This window comes from Anopheles arabiensis, chromosome 3 (genome assembly GCF_016920715.1).
Source record: "Anopheles arabiensis isolate DONGOLA chromosome 3, AaraD3, whole genome shotgun sequence".
Lineage (NCBI taxonomy): Eukaryota > Metazoa > Arthropoda > Insecta > Diptera > Culicidae > Anopheles > Anopheles arabiensis.
Window position 1 is genome coordinate 22731034 of NC_053518.1, and position 23764 is coordinate 22754797.

General features: G+C 45.9%; 3 protein-coding genes across 7 annotated transcripts in view; 2 read left to right on the plus strand and 1 right to left on the minus strand.

Annotated features, from left to right (window-relative positions):
• Positions 1–104: 104 nt before the first annotated feature.
• On the minus strand, positions 105–2726 carry LOC120901800. The gene is made up of 2 exons (XM_040310062.1): positions 2623–2726; positions 105–2512 (listed from the first exon to the last, which is right to left on the minus strand). Exon 2 carries the CDS (start codon positions 2462–2464, stop codon positions 1625–1627), a length of 840 nt encoding a protein of 279 aa, XP_040165996.1. The 5' UTR covers positions 2465–2512; positions 2623–2726; the 3' UTR covers positions 105–1624.
• Positions 2727–5023: 2297 nt separating this feature from the next.
• LOC120901847 (HEAT repeat-containing protein 1 homolog) lies at positions 5024–12018 on the plus strand. Of its 2 annotated transcripts, none has more exons than XM_040310171.1 (5): positions 5024–6327; positions 6403–6665; positions 6738–9236; positions 9279–11547; positions 11665–12018. In XM_040310171.1, the coding sequence occupies exons 1-5, from the start codon at positions 5162–5164 to the stop codon at positions 11855–11857; spliced, it is 6390 nt and encodes a 2129-aa protein (XP_040166105.1). In that variant the 5' UTR covers positions 5024–5161; the 3' UTR covers positions 11858–12018. The 2 variants fall into 2 exon arrangements, with proteins under 2 accessions (XP_040166105.1, XP_040166106.1); XM_040310172.1 differs by having other exon boundaries at positions 9285–11547.
• Positions 12019–14678: 2660 nt separating this feature from the next.
• Positions 14679–23764, plus strand: part of LOC120901535 (zinc transporter 2) — a 34568-nt gene continuing 25482 nt past the window's right edge. The window contains exons 1-3 of one of the 4 annotated variants that reach the window (XM_040309554.1): positions 14679–14839; positions 15753–15803; positions 17297–17594. In XM_040309554.1, the coding sequence (XP_040165488.1) occupies positions 17560–17594 (35 nt within the window). In that variant the 5' untranslated portion in view covers positions 14679–14839; positions 15753–15803; positions 17297–17559. Of the gene's footprint in view, positions 14920–15752; positions 15804–17296; positions 17595–23764 lie in introns of all 4 variants that reach the window. The other 3 variants (XM_040309557.1, XM_040309553.1, XM_040309556.1) reach the window with 3 other exon arrangements.

Genomic DNA, 23764 nt, shown 5'->3' on the forward strand with positions numbered 1-23764 from the left:
TGGTTTCAAAATCAATTCTTAGGAGGGAGGTTTTGTGACAATTACAACGCTTTCATCGAAGTTGTGATATGCATTTTTGGACGAATTAAGCTGGACGCTTTACATTTTCATGACAATAGTAATATAATTCAGAAACAATTATTTTCAGATAATTCATTTGGGACCGTTTCAAAGCAACTAGAAGAGTGCCTAACGTTACATGGAAGAATCGAATCACAGTCCGTACTTGGTTCTTTCGTTGCTTAACGTTTATATAAACTCTCTGTGATTTTACATGATGAACATGAACAAATGGTTCGGTTTTTACATGAACTTCCTCTTCTATTTGGGCGTAACGTCATATGCGGACATGACAGGCGCTTTCGAGACTTATTCAGTACTACGCAGCCGGATAGTCAGGGTCCTTGCTACAAGGGGAGGAAGGTCCATTCTGGGCTTGAGAACCTAAGATGGGTATGTTGTTAAGTTGTGCGAGTTGATGACTGTACCACGGGACCGCTCCCTTTTAGCCTGTAGAAGGGTGTTATTGATCCAATTCTGAAGATGGCCTATTCTCCTATTTAATTCCCAACAAAGTGCTATTGCTTTAGTGATTCTGCACTGTGTGTATGGCTAAATGGTTGCATCGAATTCTTGTTATGATATGACATTTTAAATCTTTTGCTCGGTTTCGCTTAGAGCAGTGCCCTGGTTCTTCTCTTCTGCTTCTATTTGGAGTAATTTCTTGCCGGACTTGTATAGAGGCGTTCGAATTTTATAGTTAGTTTCGTCCTTGCTACGGGGAGACGGTCCATATGAGGATTGAGCCCATGAAGGGTATGTTGTTAAGTCGTATGAGTTGACGATTGTACTACGGGACCGTTACAATTTAAATCCCCCTATTTGTTGGCCTATTAAACGATTTCATTTGCAACTAAGTGTTATTGTTCTGTATTGACAGTGAATTTTCCTTGTATATGGCTGAATATTGGCATTCTTTGCATGGATTCTTATAATGGTGTGAATTTTATGCTTATTTGATCGGTTTCACTAATATCAGTGTCCTTGTATTGAGCCTGCTGTCCAATAAGGCCTGAATTTGATAGACAGCATAGCTCCTTATGTATGAAAACGGCCCTGAAAAGACGGTATATATCAGGCATGTTATATTCTTGCGATGTACACATCCAAAAATCGAATTCATACTTGCTGTTTGCTTCAGTTGTATGAAAAAGTTCTCTATGGAGTTCATTTTTTCGACCTGTAAACCTGTGTATCAACCTAATCCACCTTCTTATCGACAAACGATGCCAAAATTCTAATCACAAGACATCGATTCGCTTCTTTACCCATTTACACGCTATTTTGGGGCTTGCTTTCAAGAACAATCACCTTGAAAACCACTTCGGATGTTGCCTAACTGTGTAGCAGGGACCATCATAATGTTTAATAATATTGCCCAGTAATTTTATAAAACCCTTTTCCAATACGCGATCGCCGAATAAATCGCTGAACATATCCTATTCCGTTTCCTCTTCGCTATCCCTTGCTATCGGCATTATTCTAAAATCTATTACTCTAGTATTTCTGTAAAAAAAAAACTGGAACAGGCTCCATTAAAAAAGGCTCACCCACCGTGCCCTTCTCATTTGATGTTTCGCATCCCTTCCGCACTGTACACGGTGCGACTTCGGTAGGTGCTGTGGGGCGGCAGCGGTGGACCACCGCAAACAACATCCCCATCCTCACGCCCGATATGCCTGGAGGAGGACAGTACCATGTCTACCGGCACTTTGGTCCACTTCTTTTTCTTACCTCGTCTTGAGCTGTTTTTCGAGGAGCTGGAGCTGGCGGAACTAGTGACGCTTGTGTTCAGCTCACTTCCGCTTGATTCCGGGTCGTGTATCGGCTGTCGAAATTCGACAATCGTCGGAAACAGCACGGTGAGCGGTTTCGATGGATCGTATTTCATGTTTTCGACCGGTTTCGGTGACGCACTTTGTGACTCGTCATCTTCATCCTCCTCTTCCGAGCAGTAGCGCTGGTGAAACAAATCACCGTCCAGGATCAAAGGCACCTTTCCATCGACGCGTATCTTTTCCTTGACAACGGTCGGTATGGTGGTACGGCTGCTAAGCTGGCTGTCCGTGCTGTGGATACCGAGCGTACGCAGACCGGCGGTGATTTCGGCCGCCCGATCTCCGGCCAATATTTCACGCGTCGTTGGCAGATGCCCCATCGGGTAGTTTTGCGCCTGGAGACGACTGATGCGTGCGGCTAGACGGATTTCCTCCAGCCGGCTGTGCGATACGTCGACAACGCCACGTCCACGGCCCATCGGTTTTGAGGCGGTAGCACCAGCCACGGTTGACGTGAACGAACCATTGTCCAAACCGTTGAAGTACTCTGTCGCGTTCATCGTGTAGCCCATCGCACTGTTGATCGCCCGACTGATCTCTTCCTCTGCAGAGGTACGGTCGATCATGTTGGTGGTGGCTGTCGAATGCGGACGGGCAAGATGAACGGCACGGAACTGTGACGCAGTTTAAGATGGAACAAAATTAAAGGCAAAATTGTTTATGCAGGCTAGCAAACAGGGCAGACACAGTTAAATGGGAAAAGTGTAATATAAGCTATAATTACCGTGCAATGCGACAGGAGTTGATGAAATATTGGTTGAACTTGGCGTTCTTGCTGATACAGCAATGGCGAACGCAGTAACCCGCATACGCGGTTTGTAAACAACTTCACCTGTCAAACTGGAGCTGTCGGTGTTTTCCCGGTGCAAAACAAACTGTCGGTGTTTCCCAAAGTGCAAATGTCACGCGAAATTCAAAATTGACGTTAGATTGAGTATGTGTTTGTGTTTCAAGCAATGAAGGTTTTTATATAAAATTAAATTTAACAACACCGCTGGGACTTTACTTATTATGCTCATCAGCTTCATTACAGGCTGATCTTATTATTTCCAATGCACAAGGAAATATTCCTACACGAGTTGGACGAGCGTGACCGTATGGTTTGAAAACTGAATAGTAAGTCATGATTTAAAACTTAAACTCTGTCTTATATTTCATTCTGCGCTTTATCCGTTTATAAAACTTCGAGGCGTTTGCAAGACCTTATTGGCTCTACCTGACGACTGAGCGTGACCGTTGCCAACGCACTGGCAGTACCACCTTTTAAATATTTTTAAAGAAAGATTTTCTGACACTGACACACTTGATCTTTACGGTTTGAGATCTGAATTGCAAATGTTTGTAAGCAATTAATAAATTCCTTATATTCTATTTTTTCCCACGATCTCTCAATTTTCCGGGGTAAATTTTTCCTTATCTTCATGCCCATATTAGTACCACCTTTTAAACATTTTTAAAGAAAGATATTCGACACAGCCACACGTGATCTTTACGGTTTGAGATCTTAATAGCGAATGTTTAAAAACAATTCGAAAATTCCTTATATTCTATTTTTCTTCGCATACTCTCCCGATTTTCCCGGGTAATTTTTTCCTTATCTTCGTAGCCGTTCATATCGTTTTCTCCTTCTTTTTGCGCGAGAACCGATGTTGTAAATGTTTGCCCGGTTTATCCTTTATGTTGGATAGATTTGTTTTTACTTCTTTTTTTTTTTTTGACTCGCTTGGCCGGTATTTGGCTGTGCCGTGTGTATGTCGAATCGTTCATGGCATCATTCTGTAAAACACCTTTTACAGCCAAAATTTATTTAGGTTTTGCATTTGGATGTTTAGTGGATGCTGTTTATTGCACAGCGAACATACGTTAGGCGATCGCGCATTTGTGTTTATCTTATTTTCCTTCGCTAGAATTTATTTTAGATTGTCTTAAATCAAGGATTTCAAGGATGTCTTAAATCTCCTATGTTGAAGTGTGTTATAAAATGAATTCTTATTCTGCTCAAAGTTTGTTCAGCTGCATGAATGTTCCTAATATTTGTAAGTTGGTATTTCACCTAGCTTGCGATATTTTTTTTACCTTTACCAAATGCGTGATTAATTTCCTATAATTCGGCTTATGCTAGATGCGTGATTAATTTCCTAGACTTATGCTGTTTTAAGGATCGTTTTTTGTTTATCGTGCCGAAGCTTTTTGTTTGCCCGGGCTGTACTCTTCAAATAGGCAACACGCGGTTTTGAGCGATTTGGTTATTTGAAACCCAAAAAATGTGTCCGTAAAACTTTAACGTTCCATATTAAGAATAAAATGTCATTTATGCTGATTCTACGAATTGATCGTTAAAAAAATCATTTAAATTTAAATATCACCGTTGGCGGTTGAAGATTTAAAAAAAACTGTTCGATAAAATAATTGATTTAATTTTGATTTCGAGTTCTCATCATTGTCATTTATTTAGGCTCGGTAGGTGTCCCACGGTTTTCCCAAAGTTGTTCGTCTCTTTTTTTTTGAGAGACGACTGATATTGTAGCGTGTTAATGTTTGTATTATTTACTTTTACTTACTTATCCGGCGCTACAACTGCTTTGCGGTCGTTTACTTTTACCTCAAAAAATTTACCCGTGGTGATGCGGGTGCTATTTTGATGCTAGTTTTTTTTATTTATTTATTTTAACCATTTTTATTACTCTGCATGGAATCTCTCGTTGTATGCCGCATAGAAGATTGTTACCCTACATACCCGGGTTTTTTTTCTCGAACAAACACATTTGTTCATAACGCATCTGTTTTGTACTTTAAGTATGTTTCTATGATGGAACTTTTTTTAATTCACTTCTATTTATTTGATAACATAATTTGAGCTTTTTAAAAAGTTTTACGATTTTATTCGCCACTGGCACGAGACGATTTGTTACTCTTCGTGAAGTTGAAATCGTCTGAAGTGAATAATCTTTCAACCTGGTTGTTGACTTTCGATATAAAAAATTTGGAAGCCACAGCTAAGTCCAATAATTGGTCGAAATAGTTAAAATTTTATGAATTAAATTTTAACCAGCCATTTTCCCACTGTGCTTATTTTCTTTCTTGGGTTATATCGTAAACTGTCAGCTCGCATCGTCTGGTGGAAACGTCAAAGCACAACATAAACAAATAGCACGTGTTTGGAATGTGCCGCATGTAGCCCGGCAGTGAGTGTAGTTCAATTAAAAAAGAAAGGTGTAATTGGCAGTCTTTCATTGTAATTTAGTCCCAACCGTACGGCAACGATGGCTACCGGACTAGCAGCACAGCTACAACGCTTGGCCGCACCGCAAACGTCCGCCCCGGTGGACGCGCGCCGCACGGCCTCGATTCTGTTCGACGCGAAGGAAGCCGCCTCCAAGGATCGGGAAGTAATTTACGACATCGGTGTGAGCGGCCTGGAGGAGCTTACCCAAATGCATGGCGCGTTCGCTCAGTTCGAGGACACGCTGTTCGACAAGCGCGCGATGGATCTGCAACGCTCCGTCGAAAACCGCGAGGTGAACGAGCAGCTCGATGGCAACATCCGGCGGTTTTTCTACCACCTCTCGCCGTACTTTATGCTGCAGCCGGCGCACAAGTGCCTGGAGTGGTTGATCCGTCGCTTCGAGATCCACAAGTACAACCGGGAGCTGTTCGTGCATCTCATTCTGCCGTTTCACGAGACGCGCATCTTCGTGCGCTGCGTGCAAACGATGCAGATCGAGGAGGTGAACGACCGGCTAGCGTTTCTGGCGGCCGTGGGCAAATCGGGCGTACCACCGGCCAAGCGCACCATCATCGACCACTGCGTGAGCCATCCGGGGTTTCTGCAGCAATACGGTAGCTTCCTCACCGGTGCGGTTGAGGAGCTGGCCGGGAGGGCGAACGCCCTGCAGGCCACCTTCGCGTTTTACTGCACCACCGCGCTGGGAATGCTGCACAGTGCGGAGACGGTGTCGGAAAACCACGTCACTGCCGTGCTACACACCGTCGGCAAGGGGCTGGCGTCGCGTGCGATCGATTTCGCCGCCGGTTCGTTCATGATCGTCGGGCAGCTGGTGATGAAGGCGAGCCTGGCCCAGCTGACGGTCGACTATCTGGCCCGGCGGGTGATAGCGGTGCAGCTGCCGGCCCTGACGGCCGAAGCGACCATGCTGCTGGTGCTGATCTTCCAGACGCAGCACGAACGCTTGGCTACGCTGTCGAGGGAGCTGATGGGCGAGATCCGGCGCTGCAAATGGCTTGCCCCGACCCTGTGCACCGTCAAGGCGGACGGTGTCGATGTGCTCGTGCTGTACCGGAAGCTTCTGGAAAAGTGTCTGAACGAAATCTGCTGCACCAAGGGTGCGCTCAAGCTGTACAGCGGGTTCTGCGAGCAGCTGATGCTGGAAATTCAGCTCACTGAGGTGGAGGCGGAGGTGATCGTACAGTAAGTGGAAGCATTCGTTTGTAAGCAGCTCTCATTGCAAGCGCGTTTTGATTGGATTGAATCGTTTCGTTGCAGATGTGTGCTGGACTCATACTTCCACAAGGACGTGCCGGAGAAGAAGGCGGTCGCCGCCAACAGCGACGATACGATCGAGCTGGACAGCGAGGAGGAGGACGATTTTGTGAGCAGGGACCAGCACGTGACCCAGTGGTACTCGGAGTATCTGAAAAGCTTCGAGCGCCAGTACCCGGGAGCGTTCGACAAGGTCGTGAAGCGCATCATGAAGGGCCAGGAGCAGTACTCGCCCAAGAAGCGGAACGCGCTGCGCAACGTGCTGGGTAAGTGTGTTACACGCTCTTGTGTTTCGTTGCAATTGGTTGCTATTTTTGCTTGCTCGTCCACTCTTTAAGGCTTCCTGCTGCAGGCATCGTACGACGAGAACGAAACGAACGTGTTCGAAAGCCTCTTCCATTACGATGCCGACCGGCGGGCGCACGCGGTCCAGTATCTGGTGGAAAACCTGCGCGCGATGAAGCTGAAGAGCACGGGCCAGGTCGATCTGCTGCGGGACAGTGTGCGGGAGCGGCTGGCGGACAGTAGCTGCGAGGTGATTGAGGAGCTTCTGAAGATCGATCCGCAAGAGCTGATTGTGGTGGTCGGGACGGACGAGCTAATTAGCCGGCTGAGCCAGCTGGTGCTCAAGTGTGCGGCCAATCAGACACGGTGGGCCAAAGTAACGCCGCGCGTAATCGAACTGCTGACCGATAGGGTGGTGTACGGGCGGGGGAATGTAAATCAGATCATTATCGCACTGTATCCGCTGCTCTTTCCAATTGGAAACGATCCCGTCGGGCAGAGGAACGCCAAAGCGCTGCTGTCGACGAGCTTTGCGAAGCAGTACCTGGTCGCTCGGTTCTACGGCAATAAGGAGAACTGCGAACTGATGCTGAGCACGCTGCTCGAGGCCGGCCAGTGCACCAATCCGGTGCAGATGTGCTTCAACATATTGCTGCTGTCGTCCGCGCTGCCCACCCCATGCACCGTCGGCCAGGCGGACCGTGTGCTGGACTATGCGGTCCGGCAGCTGCAAAACCATCGCTTCCGATACGCACCCACGTCGGACATTCAGTGTCTGCAGGATAATCAGCTGCCGCAGGATCTGCTTACCGTGCCGATCCGGTACATCCTCGAGCGCGTCCAGTTCGAGCCGATCGGGGCGATGAACTTCGGGCGGCAGTGTGTGTCGCTGAAGCTGCGGCTGCGCATTTTCGCCGTACTGCTCGAACAGTACTGCACGATCGATCCGCACCACGGGGCTGTGCGGTCCATCTTTGGCGAGCTGCTGAAAAGCTACCTGTCGCGGCTGTACCCGCAGCTGGTGGATCGGATCGAGTTTCTGTCCCACTTTTACACCGCCCACCTGATCGAGCCGGGCTCGAAGGACGATGCGGACAACTTTCTTATCAACGCGAAGCTGCAGATCCGCTGTCAGCGCTTGCTGAACACGCTGCTCGAGCAGGTGAGCCAGGAGGAATCGGGCTGCACGGTCACGGAAAGCGCACTGATAAACGTACTCCTGTCGCTCACGTCCGGCTCGGCGGTGGTGCGCGAATGCACCATGCGCACGCTCCAGCTGATCGTGGGGCTGCGCAAGCGCAACGGGCTGTCGAAAGCGTTCAACGGCTTCGTGAAGCGAATGTACAAGCGGCGCGAAGAGCTCACGATGGACGGGGAGCAGCTGGCGCTGGTAGTGTTTGCGATCTTTTCGCTGGAGGAAGAGGAAGGCGACGGGCACCCGCTGCAGCCGGTGATGGAAAGCTTCGTGGCGCGCATCGTCGACCCGAGCACCCCGACGTACATCGTGTGCGGCATCGTGGACCTGCTGAAGCTGCTGGACGATCCGCACGTGCTGCTGAGCTGCGCCTCGAAGGGTGTCAGCATCATCGAGCGCGTGAACGCCGCCGCCAGCCAGCCCGTGTTCGATGCGTACGAGTCGCGGGTGGTGCAGCTGCTGCTGACGCGCTTCAATCTGGACATAGTGGCGCATCTGCCGGGCAGTGCGATCTGCCAGCGGCTGGTAACGCTCGCCATTCGGTGCGACAAACCGCTCTGCCTGGCGTCGGAGCGGAAACTTTGCACACCCGCCATCGCGATGATCGATGCGCTCGCGGGCGAAGTTTTCGAAACGCTGCCGAAAGCGTACGCCCAGGAGGTGCTGCAGTGTGTCGTAGCGGCCACGACGCTGTCCGAGCATCCGGAAACGAACGCCGCCACCGGGAAGCTGTTCAAGAGCAGCGCGATCGATGCGGAGGTGGTGGTCGACATGCTGTGCGCCATGTACGACGGGCGGGCGCGGGACGACGCGACCGGGAAGCAGCCGGGCAGGGGGCGCAAATCGATCGCGATCGCACCGTCCGAGCGCGTGCTCAGCTCGACCGTGTGGAAGTGTGGCGTGACGCTGCTGGAGCATTTGCAGAACAAGCGCAAGCTCGCCAACGCGCAGCTGCTCGTGCCGAAGCTGTTCGAGTGCCTGAAGTACTGTCTGGACTTTGAGGAGCAGTCGGCGGTGGAGTACGTGAAGCAGATCGTCCTAGCGCTGCTGCTGCACTGCATCCAGAAGGTGGAGCACGAGAGCCCGGCCGTCGGGTCGGCACCGTTTGCGAACGCTGGCGGCACGTTCAAGGTGGAGCAGATTGTGCAGTGCATCCGGGGGACGCAGAACCCGCAGACGCACCATCACGCGCTGCTGCTGCTGGCGCACGTGGCCCGCTACGTGCCCGACCAGGTGCTGCACAATATGATGGAAATCTTCACCTTCGTCGGGTCGTCGATCGTGCGGCAGGACGATGCGTACAGCTTCCAGATCATCTCGAAGATCATCGAAACGATCATACCGACGATTGCGCTCGGTGGTGGTGGTGGTGGTGGTGGTGGTGGTGGTGGTGGTGGTGGTGGTGGTGGTGGTGGGGAGGGAGCCGCCACGTCGGCAGCGCCCACCGCCGCCCAGATGGAGCAGGTGGTGCCGATACTGAAGATCTTCTCCGACATCATACTGGACGTGCCGGAGCATCGGCGCATCCTGCTGTACGTGAAGCTGCTGCAAACGCTCGGCCCCGCCGAGTATCTGTGGGTGTTTCTGGGCGTGCTGATCGAGTCGGACGTGATGAAGGGCGGCCAGAAGGCGGAGCGGCGCAATCCGGCCAAATCGCGGGCGGATGCGGAGCTGGCCGGCAGCGAACTGTCCAAGCGCATGGAGGTGGCGCTGCTGATTGCGCGCGAGTTCGAACCGACGGTCATCATACAGACGTGCACGTACCTGGTCGACTATCTGCGCGATCTGCCGATGGAGATTGAGAAGCGCAAGAGCGACCTGGGCCCGATGGAGCTGGACGTGGTGGATGGGTCGATCTTTAACGTGAAAACGCACACGGGCAGACAGCTGAAGCACTTTAAGTACTCGCTGGTGCAGTTCGTCGGTGGGTTGCTGTCGACGGTGTTTGTGATCAACAAGATCGCCCAGCTGAACGAGGAGGAAACGCTCGGCATGAAAAAGTACTACCAGAACCTGATCGTGGGCATACTGACGTACGTGAAAGCGGTGTCGAAGATGCTGGACAAGCTGAAGGAGGACGGTTCGGACGAGAAGATACCGCTGTACTGGCGCGCCATGCTGAACAACTGCTACGACATACTGGAGAGCACCATCTCGCTGCTTTCGGCCGACACGCTGATCATCGTGGTGCATGGACTGCTGAAGCATCGCTTCCTGATGGTGCGGCGCAAGGTGATCGAGCTGCTCAACAACAAGCTGCAGTACAAGCAGGACTACTTCAACGACAGCCACTATCCGGGGCTGCTCAAGCTGTTCGATCCACTGGTCGAGCTGGTGCAGGGCCTGTACGAGGAGCAGCACGTGGTCGGCACCGCGTTCGAGCGGATGGTGATCGTGCAGCTGAGCTACATTGCGGTGCGCCACCTGTCCAAGATACTGACGCAGTACGACACGAAGAAGGTGCAGTCGGTGCTGGCCGCGCTGATGGAGGAGCTGCACGGCTACAAGCGGAACCCGAACACGCAGATACTGTCCTCGCTGATCCTGTGCATCGGCGAGCTGTGCAGCCACCTCGGCCCGTACTCGATCAACTTCCTGCCCAGGTTTATGCCGATGGTGAGCAAGTTTCTGCACGCGCAGCTGCAGTCGGGCGAACCGTTCGACATACTCACCTCGAGCATCGTGCTGCTGACGGTGAAGATTGTCGACACGCTAGCCCGCTTCATATCGCCCTACCTGCGCTCGATGCTGGTGGGGCTGGCCCGGCTGTACGCGATGATCGAGCAGAAGAAGGACCCACGGTTGGGCAACATGCTGTCCCGGCTGGTGCTGATCTGGGACAGTCTGACGACGACGATAACGCCGCGCGTGCTGCTGCCGGCGATCGAGGAATGCTACCACACGCTGATCGGCGAAGGGGAGCTGAGCGCGATCGGCCCCCTGATGGGGCTGCTTTCCACCATGTTCGGGAAGATGAAGTCCAGCAGCTTCGACGCGATCCGGAGCGAGGTGACGGAGCTGTTCCTGACGGCGCTACAGTTCCGGTGCTACAATTCGGCCACCGATACGTACACGCTCGACGCGATTGATGCGGCCGAAGCGCACGTTATCAAGGCGTTCGTCGTGCTGATTCTGAAGCTGTCGGAGAGTACGTTCCGGCCGCTATTCTACCAGGTGTTTGAGTGGTCGATCCGCGAATCGTCTAGCAACGATCGCGCGATAACGTTCTTCAATCTGTGCTGCCACGTGGCGGAAGCGCTCAAGTCGCTGTTTGTGCTGTTCGCCAGCGATCTGGTCGCGATCGCGGTGAAGCTGCTGAACGCAACGAACAGTGCGAAGGTTGGCGAGGGGGACGACGACGCAGTGAGCGAGCTGCACTTTGAGGTGGAGTCGAAAAACGTCACGCTGCTGCGGTACGTGCTGAAGACGCTGTACAGCATCGTGCTGTACGACAATCAGAACTTTATTAACGCGGTACGGTTCGATATGCTGCTCGGGCCGGTTTCGGACCACCTGGAGAACGGGCTGATAGTGCGGGTGCCGGAAGTGCGCACGCTGGTGATCGACTGTCTCGCCCAGATGGCGGTGGCCGTGATGGATGATTCGCTGTGGCGCCAGCTCAACTATCAGGTGCTGATGAAAACGCGCAACAACGACGCGCAAGTGAGGTAAGCAGGAAGCACGGACCGGGGTGGGGTACGCTTTAGTGTGGGCGCAATAATCATTACCGACTTTTATTATATCTCCTTTTCTTCGTTTGTGTGTGATTTCTTTCCCGCGGGTAGATTATTCGCGCTCGAGGCGTGCACGGAAATAGCGCGCAAGCTGGGCGAAAGCTACGCGCCGCTGCTGCCGGAAACGATTCCATTCCTGGCGGAACTGATGGAGGACGATAATGAGGACGTTGAGAAAGCGGTGCACCATTCATGCCGTGAAATTGGCCGTGCGACAGGTGAAGATTTGCAGAAATACTTCTAGAAAAAGATGTATTTGGGATGGATGGGGAGACCTGGAGGGTGAGGTCAGAGGAAAAGTAACTCCGTCACTTCTGGCGCGAAAGGGCGAAACGTTTTACTTTGCGTTGCAGTGCGAGAAAAGTCAAGATATAATAAAGAATCGATTAAAATTCTAAAGCATGAGAAGAACGAAGTTGTTGCAACGCTGAGAAGATTTGCGTCCACGGATAAGGATGAGAAATTAAAGTGTAAAGAAGTGCAACGGGATGAAGTAGCAGGACGACAGGCGGTAAGTAAGTATTTAATTTTCAACTTGCATTCGGGTCGAGACAGGTGTGTTAATTATCTGCTGATTTATAAAACATTAAAGCTGATTGAAATCGCTCCTTTTGAATTTAAACATTCAACATCAAGTAAAACTAAATAGAAATTTTAGTGTTTTCACTCCGTTATTCAATGCCATCACGGAAATTTCCTTTTTCTTGCACAAAACGAGCTTAACTCTGTTATAAAAACTTTATCTGTACTCATCACACTGTTTTCCGGGTCAGTTTCTAATGTGAACGGCATTATTCAACAATCGCCCGAAGTTTTTTCAACAGTCCAGCTGTCACAAATAATTACAGCTGTTGAAAAACATCTTGAATGTTTTGAATCATGCTGTTCACATTGAAAACTGAGCCGGAAAACAGTGTATTGTTTTAATTATAAGTCAAATTATAAATATTATACTTGTATGCTCTTTGAAATAACTCCTCTTTTTTCGAATTTGGAATCTTAAGGATCTAGTAGTCAGTTAAATTCCTAATTCATTATTGCTGTAGTTCATTAGTATGCTGTGTTCAAATTAGCACATTGTGTACGGAATATCGCTGTACCGGTGCTTGGCAGAACAATTAAAAATGTTATCTGAATGATTAACATATAGCCCCTGCTGCGATACAAAATTGCATTTCACGCGTACACTGCTTTTCTACTGTATTGTAATTTATGTTAGCGTTTCAGCGAACAGCTATTTACAGTTGCTGTATGTTAAATTGCATTGCATTGTTAATTAAATATTAAATGTTCTACTTTTTCCTGAAATTGTGCAAAGCTTTTTCATTGTTAATTTCGTTCCTACGAGTGCCGGGAACAGCTTACGTATCTCGTAGCTTAAAGCTGCGCTGATACCAACAGGAGTGGACGTGATTTCATTTCTTGATTTAATTGTCATTAGAAATGAGTTATAGAGAGCAGACATAGGAAAACAAAGGATTCCTTTATAATTTTGATCACAACTATAGCACTTATCAAATCATTCATTATCACTCATCAATTCATGTTTTACTATTTTTAAACCCTAAATATCTTAGAACACCTGTAGAAGTTTATATGATATATGATGATTTATATGACCTGTAGAAGTTGTTTAGTAAAAATGGGTTAAGCTTAGACGACTTAAACACATTTCCGACAAGCACAAACTACTTTCAAGAATAACATCAATAATAACAGAACTCAAGAATAAAATAAAAAAGAATTGAACTCTAATACACTAACTAACTAAAAACAAGACCACTAATAAATAAAACAGCTTATTATAGAGCTAGAAAAGAGAGTGAAAAAACGGCTTAAATATTAAAGAACGAATGAACTTCAGGTCTGAAAGACTGAAGAACTGAAAACAATCTGAACTAGTTGATGAAAGAATTATACACATACACCAACCAAAATCCTAAAAAACTAAGAATAACAAAACTAGATATATGAAGCACTGAAAAGGTAAAGAACTGATAAAGAATTTATAAAAAATAACGAAAGAACAAACCAAATAAAGTGTAAAAGAAATGGAATGGATAATGGAAGAATGGAGCAATTAAAGGCTGAAGTATCCAATAAGAAATAAACAACTGATAAACTGAAGTATTGAATTGAGCTGATTAAGAAAAAATAAGAGAAATAAAATTAAAAAAAAATGAAAAATTAACAAATCAATCAACAAAGTTATTGGAAACAACTGAACAATCATAAACACAAAACAACTGAATCTTCCAATTCCAAACGTAGTACAAATAATTGCATATAATCTCGGGAAACCCTGCTCGCATTACTCACTCGGAAACACAATAAGATAAATCTCACATCTATCTACGATGTCTACCCCATCCCGATTCTCCCGGTTTGAAGGAACGCGTGTAATTTCACTCGGTACCAATGTTTTGTCAAACAAACCCTTTTCTGTTTGCTGCGAAGTGTGTGTGAGCACATATTTTGTTTCTGCACCAACTCAAACTCATCGTAATGATGAGCTAACGTGTATATACACCGAGCGATGAAACGGTGATCTTTGACGGTGGCGAAAGAATGCATTGCACCTTCGCTATCCAGATAACAACCAGGGCTATATGATTAGACGAAGCGGGGAAATAAAATGAGTAAACCACACCCCCGTCCGTTTGCCACCTTCACCTGTCCCAAGCTCTTCAATGCAAAGCCTTGTACGGGAGTCGCGCAGGAGTTGTGTTGGTGTTCTTGCCTAGCCTGAGAGACGTCGTAGACGGTGATCATGTCCCCAGGGCCCAAAGCGTACTATGCGATCAACGTACTTGCACGGAGTCTACTGCTGATTTGCTTTACGATAACACAACTCAGCCGTAGTAGCTTCACACTACGGGAAGGAACACCCATACTAATGAAGCAAAGTATCGTAAGGCCACCTGGCTGTGGCCTGTAAATATTGACATGGTTTAGAAATTTGACCACTAATCTGTCTCTCTGTCCCAAGCGCGTCTAGGTGTGTGAAGGGTTTGTTGGTGGTGTTGGTTGGGAAGCTGTAGGATTGTGCGATATCATTTAAGCGGCTCAGTTACGCTGCTGCACCCGGCCCGGAACGAACCGTTGTTACTGCGGGGCTGTGCGGAGCGAAATGTGGCCAGATTCTAGTGTACCCGTGTGTTGTTGATAACAGCCTGTTTGTTTGTGCTAAAAAGTTTGTAAATTGTAACAAGAGTGAAGAAAACATGTAGGTTCTATACACTGCTGCCCAACAACCAGTCGATAAAGTGCTGCGAAAAGGAAGGGAATTATCATCCCTGGGTTAAGGTTAAGATGCTTCGGTTCTATGCCGATTTAAGTGACAAATTGGAGGGGGGACAGCATCTTTCTTTAAGTCAGTGCTGTGAAGTGAATTAGATCGATGCTAGCCCTGTCCCGTCGTAAAACTATGTGTGTGTCCTTCCTCGGACTCCAGCAAAATTATGCACGCTCTGGTGTGTTTTACTATGCTTTGCCTGCCCGCAAAAGGACACAAGAAAGAGCGAAAGAGAGTGCACGCTATAGAGTGCCCTAGTGTGTGGCCGCGACTCTGTGTAACCGTTCTTCGGGAGCCATTAAAAATAGATTAATATTTCCGAAAGTGCACAGTAACACAATAAAACACACTATCACACTCGGGTTGACCGAGTCGGCCGCAGCCAGCACGGCCAGAAGGGAGCTAACTAATATATTTCCGCCCCCGGGGCTTCACGATCTATCTTTCTCACCTGGAGCCGGGGCCTCCTGAAGGAACTGGATGGCTCCTAAATTTTCTGGAACCACTGTGCGTCCGCGTCCATCGTCTTTTTTTGTTGTTGCCCCCAGTGTTTCAGTGTACGTGAGGAACGTCGTTTTTTGTGCCTTTCTTAGCTTTGGACTGGTCAATTGTTAGGGTTCTTTTCTTTCCCGGTGTTTGGTTCCGGTTCCGACCGGCCCTTCTGCGTGTGTGTGTGTGTTGTAAAGATGGAAAAAGAGACGTAGGAATTGCTTGGTGGAAGCGGGGCGATAGGTGACTCAGTTGCAGTCATTACTTATGCGGTTGTGATATTTAAATATTTATTACTGTTTAGCAATTTATTGCCCGTAAATAACGCTGCTGCGTTGAGCTTTCGTTGTTTTAGGAGTGTGGTAGTGAGTGCGAATCCTACTAAAATGTGGTATAAACAAAGATGGTAATAATTTTGCTGCGAACCAACTGTTTCAACGGTTCCAGTGATACTGAGATTTTGGATTGAAAATGTGTGTAGTGTATGAGTGTGTGTAATACAGTGAAAAAACGTGTAAAGTGACTTTGTGCAAAAAACACAGATTAAGCTCTTGTTGGGATTTATTTAGCTCATTTGTTTACGGCTTATCGACCACGTTATTTGCAGTTATTAGAGTTATTAGGGCGATCGGCTTATATCCTGGGCCCCGAACAAGATTCGTTGCCCATCTGGATCCGCAGCGGACAGTGAATGTTGAGTTTGAGACTCTTATTTTCACTCACAATTCAAATAAACCAATTTAGACACAAGCATGTCCACAAATAGGCTGTTATGATTTGATAGATAATTTGCTTCTTATCATTGATTATTTGTTGTGTGGCAATGTTAGGAAACTTCAAGAAATAAAAATAAAACAAACAGAAATTCAATATAAATATCAATATCAATATCGTAAACTTATTTTGTTACGATCTTGACAGAAATTAATATGACTACAGTCTGTCCCCGAACTACGCGGCTCTCGACTTACGTGGATTCAAAGAAACGCAGTTTTATAAATTTGACAAATCAAACGTCAAATAATTTACTTCAAGAATTGTTCAATGCAGTATAAATTGCATTTTTGTTTTAAAATTTACTCCACTTAAAAGCTAAAAATATCAACATGTTCGGCACGAATCGTATCAAAGAAGAGATAAAGTATATAAAAGTACTAAATTTAAAAAAAATTACCGAGTTATCAATTGGATTTTGGCCGAAAACCGTGAAATTCGACTTACGCTGATATTCTAGCTATCGGGATTCCTCGGGAACGCACAAATCGCGTAACTCGGGAGCAGAATGTAGTTTTGAAAGTTAAACACATATTGCGGTTTATTGATAAACTAATCTTACTAAATATGATATCAATTTAAGTAAAGATACCTCTAACATCGTTGCAAACTCAATACACAAGCAAAACTAAATAAGGAATGTTTGTGCAAAGTTTTCGTGTGGTTTAGTAACAACTATTATGTTTCATACAAATATTTAAGTTTTTCAAATTAAGTTTTGCTATTATTTTTACAACAACGATTGATGTGCAATAAATTCCTGTTTTTTACAATTCTTTTTTCACGTTTTTTGTACTTTTGAATACATTGGAGTTTTTACTACGCACGATCTCCTTTTCTATTTTATTTAAATCTCATTTGTATATTTTATCTCTGTTACCATATTTTCTCCTTTTTATCGAACGCTAGTAAAATTGATGTCATAAATCAAACAATTTATTATTATTATTTTAATTTTATATAGGATTTGTAATTCATATACCAAATTTAAGCGGCGTTTTATACACATAAGGGTTATTATTGACCAACTATTATCTTTTTTAACGGGTACTTTAATTTTCTTATGTTTTGCCTTAAATTTCAAACTACTCTCATACCCACCAAACGTTCCATACATCCATACAGCCAGTGCAAGCAAGTTGTGATCGGTGTAGTGCCGTTATGAATACTTAGTGTTGTTCTGTGACTGATACTGTAACGTATACGTAGCGTTGTTGTGTGACAGTGATGATTGTACGTGTATACCACATGTGATTTTGACACACGAAACTGGACCATAATCTGCTCAAACAATTCCGCGTACACCGGGTCGCGCCCGTACGTCATCGTGCATCGGAAGGATTTGACGTGCTGTTGCCCTTCCCGAAGGCTGAAGAGCGGTGTTAACCATGGACAAGGAACAGCAGAAGCAACCATTGGTAATGTAAGTATTCAAACCCCACCGCGCACCTGGTGGTGGCGGCGGTATTTGAATAGTTGTAAATAAATAAATTTTAATTAACGAGTGCAGGCAAGCCGGAGAGTTAAAGCCCGCGCTCGTTCGGAAGCGGAATTTTGGCTCCTGGAATGGCCGCATCGTGGACGGGTTCGCCGGTTCCGCTTGAGCCCTTCCGTATCGATTGGTTCCGTGTGCGGCGGGCCTGCTTCCCTAGAAGTCAAAGGTAAAATTTCCCAGATTTGATGGTCGGTAAACTTTTCGCCGAACACCGGAGGTATTTTCGTGGGCCCGCGTTGGGTCATCGGGGGTGGATGAAGTTGCGAAAATTGTTTCCGTTTGCTCGCGCGCGCGCGCCTGAATTGTAGTTGTGGCAAGTGTGCGCGCGGTGGCGATGGTGGTGTATCGGTGATTGATTTTCATTAAAGGGAAGCCGCGGACGGACAAGACCTGCTGCGGGAACGGTCGGTCGTGGAAGTTCGCGCCACGCCGTGCGATTTCGGACTTTGGTAGCGGTTATGATTTGATTTTAGCGCTACCGGCACAAAAGTGAGCTTTTTGCACTAATGGCTCAGCCGGTTGGTTTCTCGCTACACCTGTAATGGGGTGGAGTAGCATGTCTGCTAGGGGTCGTTTGGTTTTATAAATAGAAATTCCTTGAAAATTTCATTTACGTAAATGCACCACCACAAGCTAAACGGTTGTAAGATAGGGGAGGGTGTTGGAAAATTGGGGATGCACTCACTGTGGTCGGTGTAACTCGGTAATTTATTAGAAATTCTGTTTCTCGAAATGAGGCAGCAATTCGGAGAACCAGGGAAACCTAGCATGCCTACGAAGCGCGTACGCAACTCTCGGTAGAAGGGTTTTTAAAATTCAGTTACATTTCTGTGCATTAATTAATCGATTGCGATGAGTTCTGTGATTATAAATTTTTAAGGCACGTGTGCGAACACCTCCATGAGAGTTGAAATCAATCATGGGTTTCAAAGGAATTAAAGCTTCATTTCTTAGGGGAAACAACAATATGGTGTACATTTCTCTGATTATTATCTTGTTTTTTTTTTTAGAAATTGTGGTCAAATTAATCGTATTTGGGAATAATTATTTACTTTAACAATAATATACATCACATTCACCAACATTAAAGTGCAAACGGGAGGCAGTACCTTTAAAGCGTCCGAAAATCAATCAATCCACCAGAACGAAGGCAGTACAAACTGAAGACGAAAAGCCGCACGAGATCCAACACCGTTGCTCGACAACTCGTTGCCCGAAAACCCTTATCAAGCTTGATAATTGATTAATCAAACATTCTTGACGGTGCTGCCGTGGCCAATCACTTTAAAAGTCAGCAAGCAGTCGGCAGTGTGCGAAACAGCGTTGTAAGCGCTGCTATCCAGCTACTACAAAGATACCTACGTTCCTTTGGAGCTGAACTTTTGGGGCGCTTTTGGGTTTCTTTCTAGTCAGTGGAGCTGCGGGGAACGGGAAATGTGTCTGTAGCTGTACGGTTTGATGCGGCCAATCGGTCAATCACAGCATTTTCAAAACTCTGCTATACACCTGGAGAAAACACACGTACACACACACACACACGCGCCGAATCCAAACGAATCTGATGGTTGTGCAAGATCTTCGGTCCGTTCTTCAAACGGGTGTCGTCCTTGGTTTGCCGTAAAGAATGGGATTCAATTTTATTTCTGTCTGATTCTGTAGGAATTCTGGCTGCTCTTCTTGAAGAAGAGGAGTGTACTGCAGCATTGCTTTAAGTAGTTCTCCCTCCCTTAAGTCGGACAGCGTGTGACCTCCATACCGAGCGAGCATTTGGTGCTACGAGTACGTCTTTTCGATTCGAAACGTTGATTAATGGCTAGTGAATTAGCTCGTAGAGATGGTATTGGGCTGAGTGTTACATACATCGTACGCCTATGACGAGGCGTGTATATATAACAGTTCCACTGGTGAAGGCTACGCCAGGTGTACGATTTGAGCCCACAGAAAGAGGTGGGTCTTCTTTACCAAAGATGTGGGTGGTTCTCTAGTAAAAAAGGAATATATCTGAAGGCCTTTACCTGTACAAGGATTGTAAGTAGTGGCTGTAGCGGCGGCAACCATTTTCCAAGCGATAGTAAGGGAACATGGGGGATTACTGGTCATGTTAGGAATTTTGCTCTATATCTGTTTGAGTAAATACCTTAACGCAGGCATTTACTGTCTAAACGAGGCAGTAACACTTTATTTATGAAATGAAACTAACAGCAGTATCTAAAAATTGGAATTTATGTCTAAAAACTGAAAAATTTTTAACGTTCATAAAATGTTAAACGCTGGTGATTTTTGGTCGTATTTGCCTGTTCATTTTGATATAATTATTAATATTACCTATTTCATACATGTCAACAAAACATAAGGAAATTGTAGTTGCACTATAGCGAACCATAACAAAAAAACATGACAAAAAGGATAAGTATATCCTAAAATATAAAGAAATATATCTTGGAGAATTATTATTTAGTATAATATCTATACACTGTTTTATTAAACCTTTAAAACGTTAATTATTGCAACTTTTTTGTATTTTAGTTGCCAATTAGGTTCTCTCTTTCAATCTCTTGTTGACCTGCTCACGATAGAGCACATCGACGTGACATGACCCGTCCAGCAATCAATCTCCAAGATGCTCGGTCCCTAGGTCCCTAGCCACCTAGGTTACAGAGACTATTTTTAAAGAATTCAAAACGATCGAAAAACATATTCCTATCTGTCAACCATTGCTGCCATTACAGCCCACAGCTTCATAACTGTTCTTCTGTCAATAAGGTCCTCACGTAAGGTGGACCATTAGGCCCCGATAGAACTTTTTTACTTTTTACAAATAGTAATTACAATAGTTAAAACACCATTGAAATGCTTTTTTAATGACAATCTTGAATAAATGTCTTGTGTCTGGAGACACTGACCGATCTTCTGGTATAGTCATCAGCTCATATAACTAAACGATATGCCCGTCAAGGTTTCAAGACCCGAATGAGACGTGCTCCCATACGTAGGACTGACTATCGTCCTAAGGGCTATGGGTAACCAATAAGGCAATATCCAATAAGTCACTGTAAGCCAAGTCCACTAGTGGTACAGGCAGGCCTTGACCGACAATGGGTGTTGTGCCAATGAAGAAGAAAAAGTCTGGAGACGCTTTATTGTTTTCTCTATTTACTAAATTCATACTAAAATTCATTTGCTAGAACATCATAATAGCGTCACTTGGAGTATTAATTTGAATTCTTCGTTTATTCATTTATTGCAAAAATAAGGTATCAAATCAATGACCACACCATTTCGGCTTTACACTCCCCTACGTTTCGGCTCCTTTTATGGGAAAGAGGTTTCGCTTCTTCTAGCTACGAGGCTTCTGTGAATGAGAATCAACAAACCCTCCAACACCCACCCACGACCTTCACACCGAAGCAAAGGAGGGAATGGCAATGGCAAAGGCATTAATTACTGGCAAAACTGCAGCAACTGATAGCTGAATCGGAGAAAATCCAAAACACTTCAGCACGCGGCCTGTGTCTCGATGCGCGTGCTGTAATTATGCTGTAGAATAAAACACAACCCGTCAGAAGCAGCACCGGTAGCCGGGCCGTACTGCGGCACTAATTCCTGCAGCACTAATACCATCGAGGCAATGCACTTATCCATACATCCTTGAACACCTTCGCCCAGAAAGCAAGCTTTCCTCGTTGATATGTACCTTAAACATATAGAGTGAGAGAGAGAATGGAAAAAAACCTCACCAAACGAACAAAACTAAAGGAGACCAGTTCATCAAAACTGAGCTCTCCTCTCGGTGGTTGGGTGGATGGAGGGTTGTTGCGAAACAAAAGCTGAACTCGTAAATCTATCGGTACGGATGCAACGCCCACTGGGAGGATTTTTTCTCTCTTCAACTGCATGCACTCACGGCATGCACACACACAGGTGAAGGAAAGGGATTGGCAGGGTAACAGAACAACAGCAGCATAAAAAAAGTAGACCCAACTTTTCTTCATTTTATTTTCCTCATCAAGCAAACGGAGCTCCTGTTGGCGGTAAGCCACAGCGATATGTGAACGCTTGATACATAATCTAAACCTGACTGACCTTACAGTAGTCGTAGTGGTTGTTGTTGTTGTTGTTCAAGTGCTGCAGAAGTACGTATGGTTGTTGATGTTGCTGCTTTTTGCTCCTTTTTTGCTGTACATGTTGGCCACCACCCATGGTCGTCGTCCTGGGGTCGGGTTTCGGTGCGATTTAATCCAACCACTTTGAGTACTTCCCGGGCAGTACTTCAAACACTGCTGCACATCAAGAAGTCATTAGAAAGTTTCGTTATTCGTCGATAGCGGGAAGAGAAGCTTTCCACTGAACTTCCACGGCCGCTGGCTGTTCCTCCGAATGGACTCTCTCAGCCGCTCGATGGCACTGCTTTCGCACGCAAAAGGGTCGTCGGCCCTCCCCACATTTCGGATACGACTGAAACTTTGCTGACCACATAAACACACACCCACACAGAGCATGCAAATAGACAATAGACGCAGAGCAAAGCAAATTCCCAAAGTCAGCCCACCACCGCCCAGAAGTCTTACCAAATAAATCACGCTCGCCAAACACGCGGCCGCACAAACCCCGTCATCGATGCCCGTGATCTTGCCGCCCCGGTCCCCCGGCTGTCTAACGGTGCTGGCGCATTAAAACTTATTGAATACGGCGCAACGGTCAACGGCCATCGAACGGCTGCGTCAAACGCTTTGTGCGACAAAACCGCACCGCATCGCCGTACGGCACGGGTATTAATTAAAGTTTTGGAACTATGTGCTACTACTGTCTCAGGGCGTGGGTCTACCGCATCACGCGCTTGGGCCGGGGAGGGTCGCGACGGGTCCGGAAGGGTTGAATTGGCGGTGGCAGAATGGGCGAAAGCGTGCTCACGAAACCGATGAGCAGATGAATGGAGGATGGACGGAAGTGCAGTGGTCTGTAAGTGATACGAAGTGGGTTGGATTTTGGCGTTGGGCGGCAGAACGTTTAAGCACGCGCTCAGTAAATTATAATTACAATTCTCTAGCAAAGTTTGCCTATTGACGGAATATGTTGAGTTTGCTCTTTAAACATTCTGCTTGACAGTTTCGGTTCGTTTATACTTTTCCCGGTACTGTGAAGCGAATTGATTCCACAAGTTTCGATAATTAGCAGTAAACCAATTGGATTTGATAACATTTGCATTTATTATAAATTCTAAGAAGAAATCAAAGAAGATTATAATTAAAAGGGTTTATTGAAGTTCATTGTGATAATTAGATTTTGTGCCTATTTTAGGAATTTCTGGGAATAGTTCATGTCTTTAGTTAATGATATGAAGAATTTACAGGTAATGGACACAAAACATAATTATCTTATCTTATTATCTTCGGTTGATGACATTCCCGCTATTCCAATATAGACACAAACTCTAATTACCACGATATTCAGCTAAACCTTCAAGAGACCTCTTTGAATTTGCTATAAATTTTAATATAATTCGAGGAATTCGAGGAATCTATTGACTGCACAATACTTCACAACGTATTATTTGTTTGAATAATAACAACACACTAGTTTTTCTGTATCATCACTTGATGCACTTTGACTTTCACTCAGTTCTTGAGTAACGCCGTTAATGCATTCCGAAGACATTATCGTATCTTAAATATCCCCTCCATGTCGAATATCACGGTTTCCTGCCAGAATAATATTATGAATGAATTGTTATTGATGAATATTAATTTAATTTTTTTTAATGTGTGACACTACCTGGGGAGCCCACTATCGTTACAAAACCATTGTTAGGCCGATGCTGGGAAGTTATTTGATTTTACTTTCATGGCCTTCATAGTTAACAATATGAAAAACACGTTTCAATATGTTTCATAAGTTTGAAGTTGTGCAAATCCTATTTTGGCATTAACGACTCAAGCCTTCAAAAAACTTTGTGAAATCATTAGCGACATAAGACATAAGATGATATACGAGAAATCATTAGTGTACCTGTTATCGCTGAAATTATTTCAATATTCAGCAAAGTACCTAGCACCCAATATTGCTTCTTCTTGATTTCTTGATATAAACTACAATAAAAA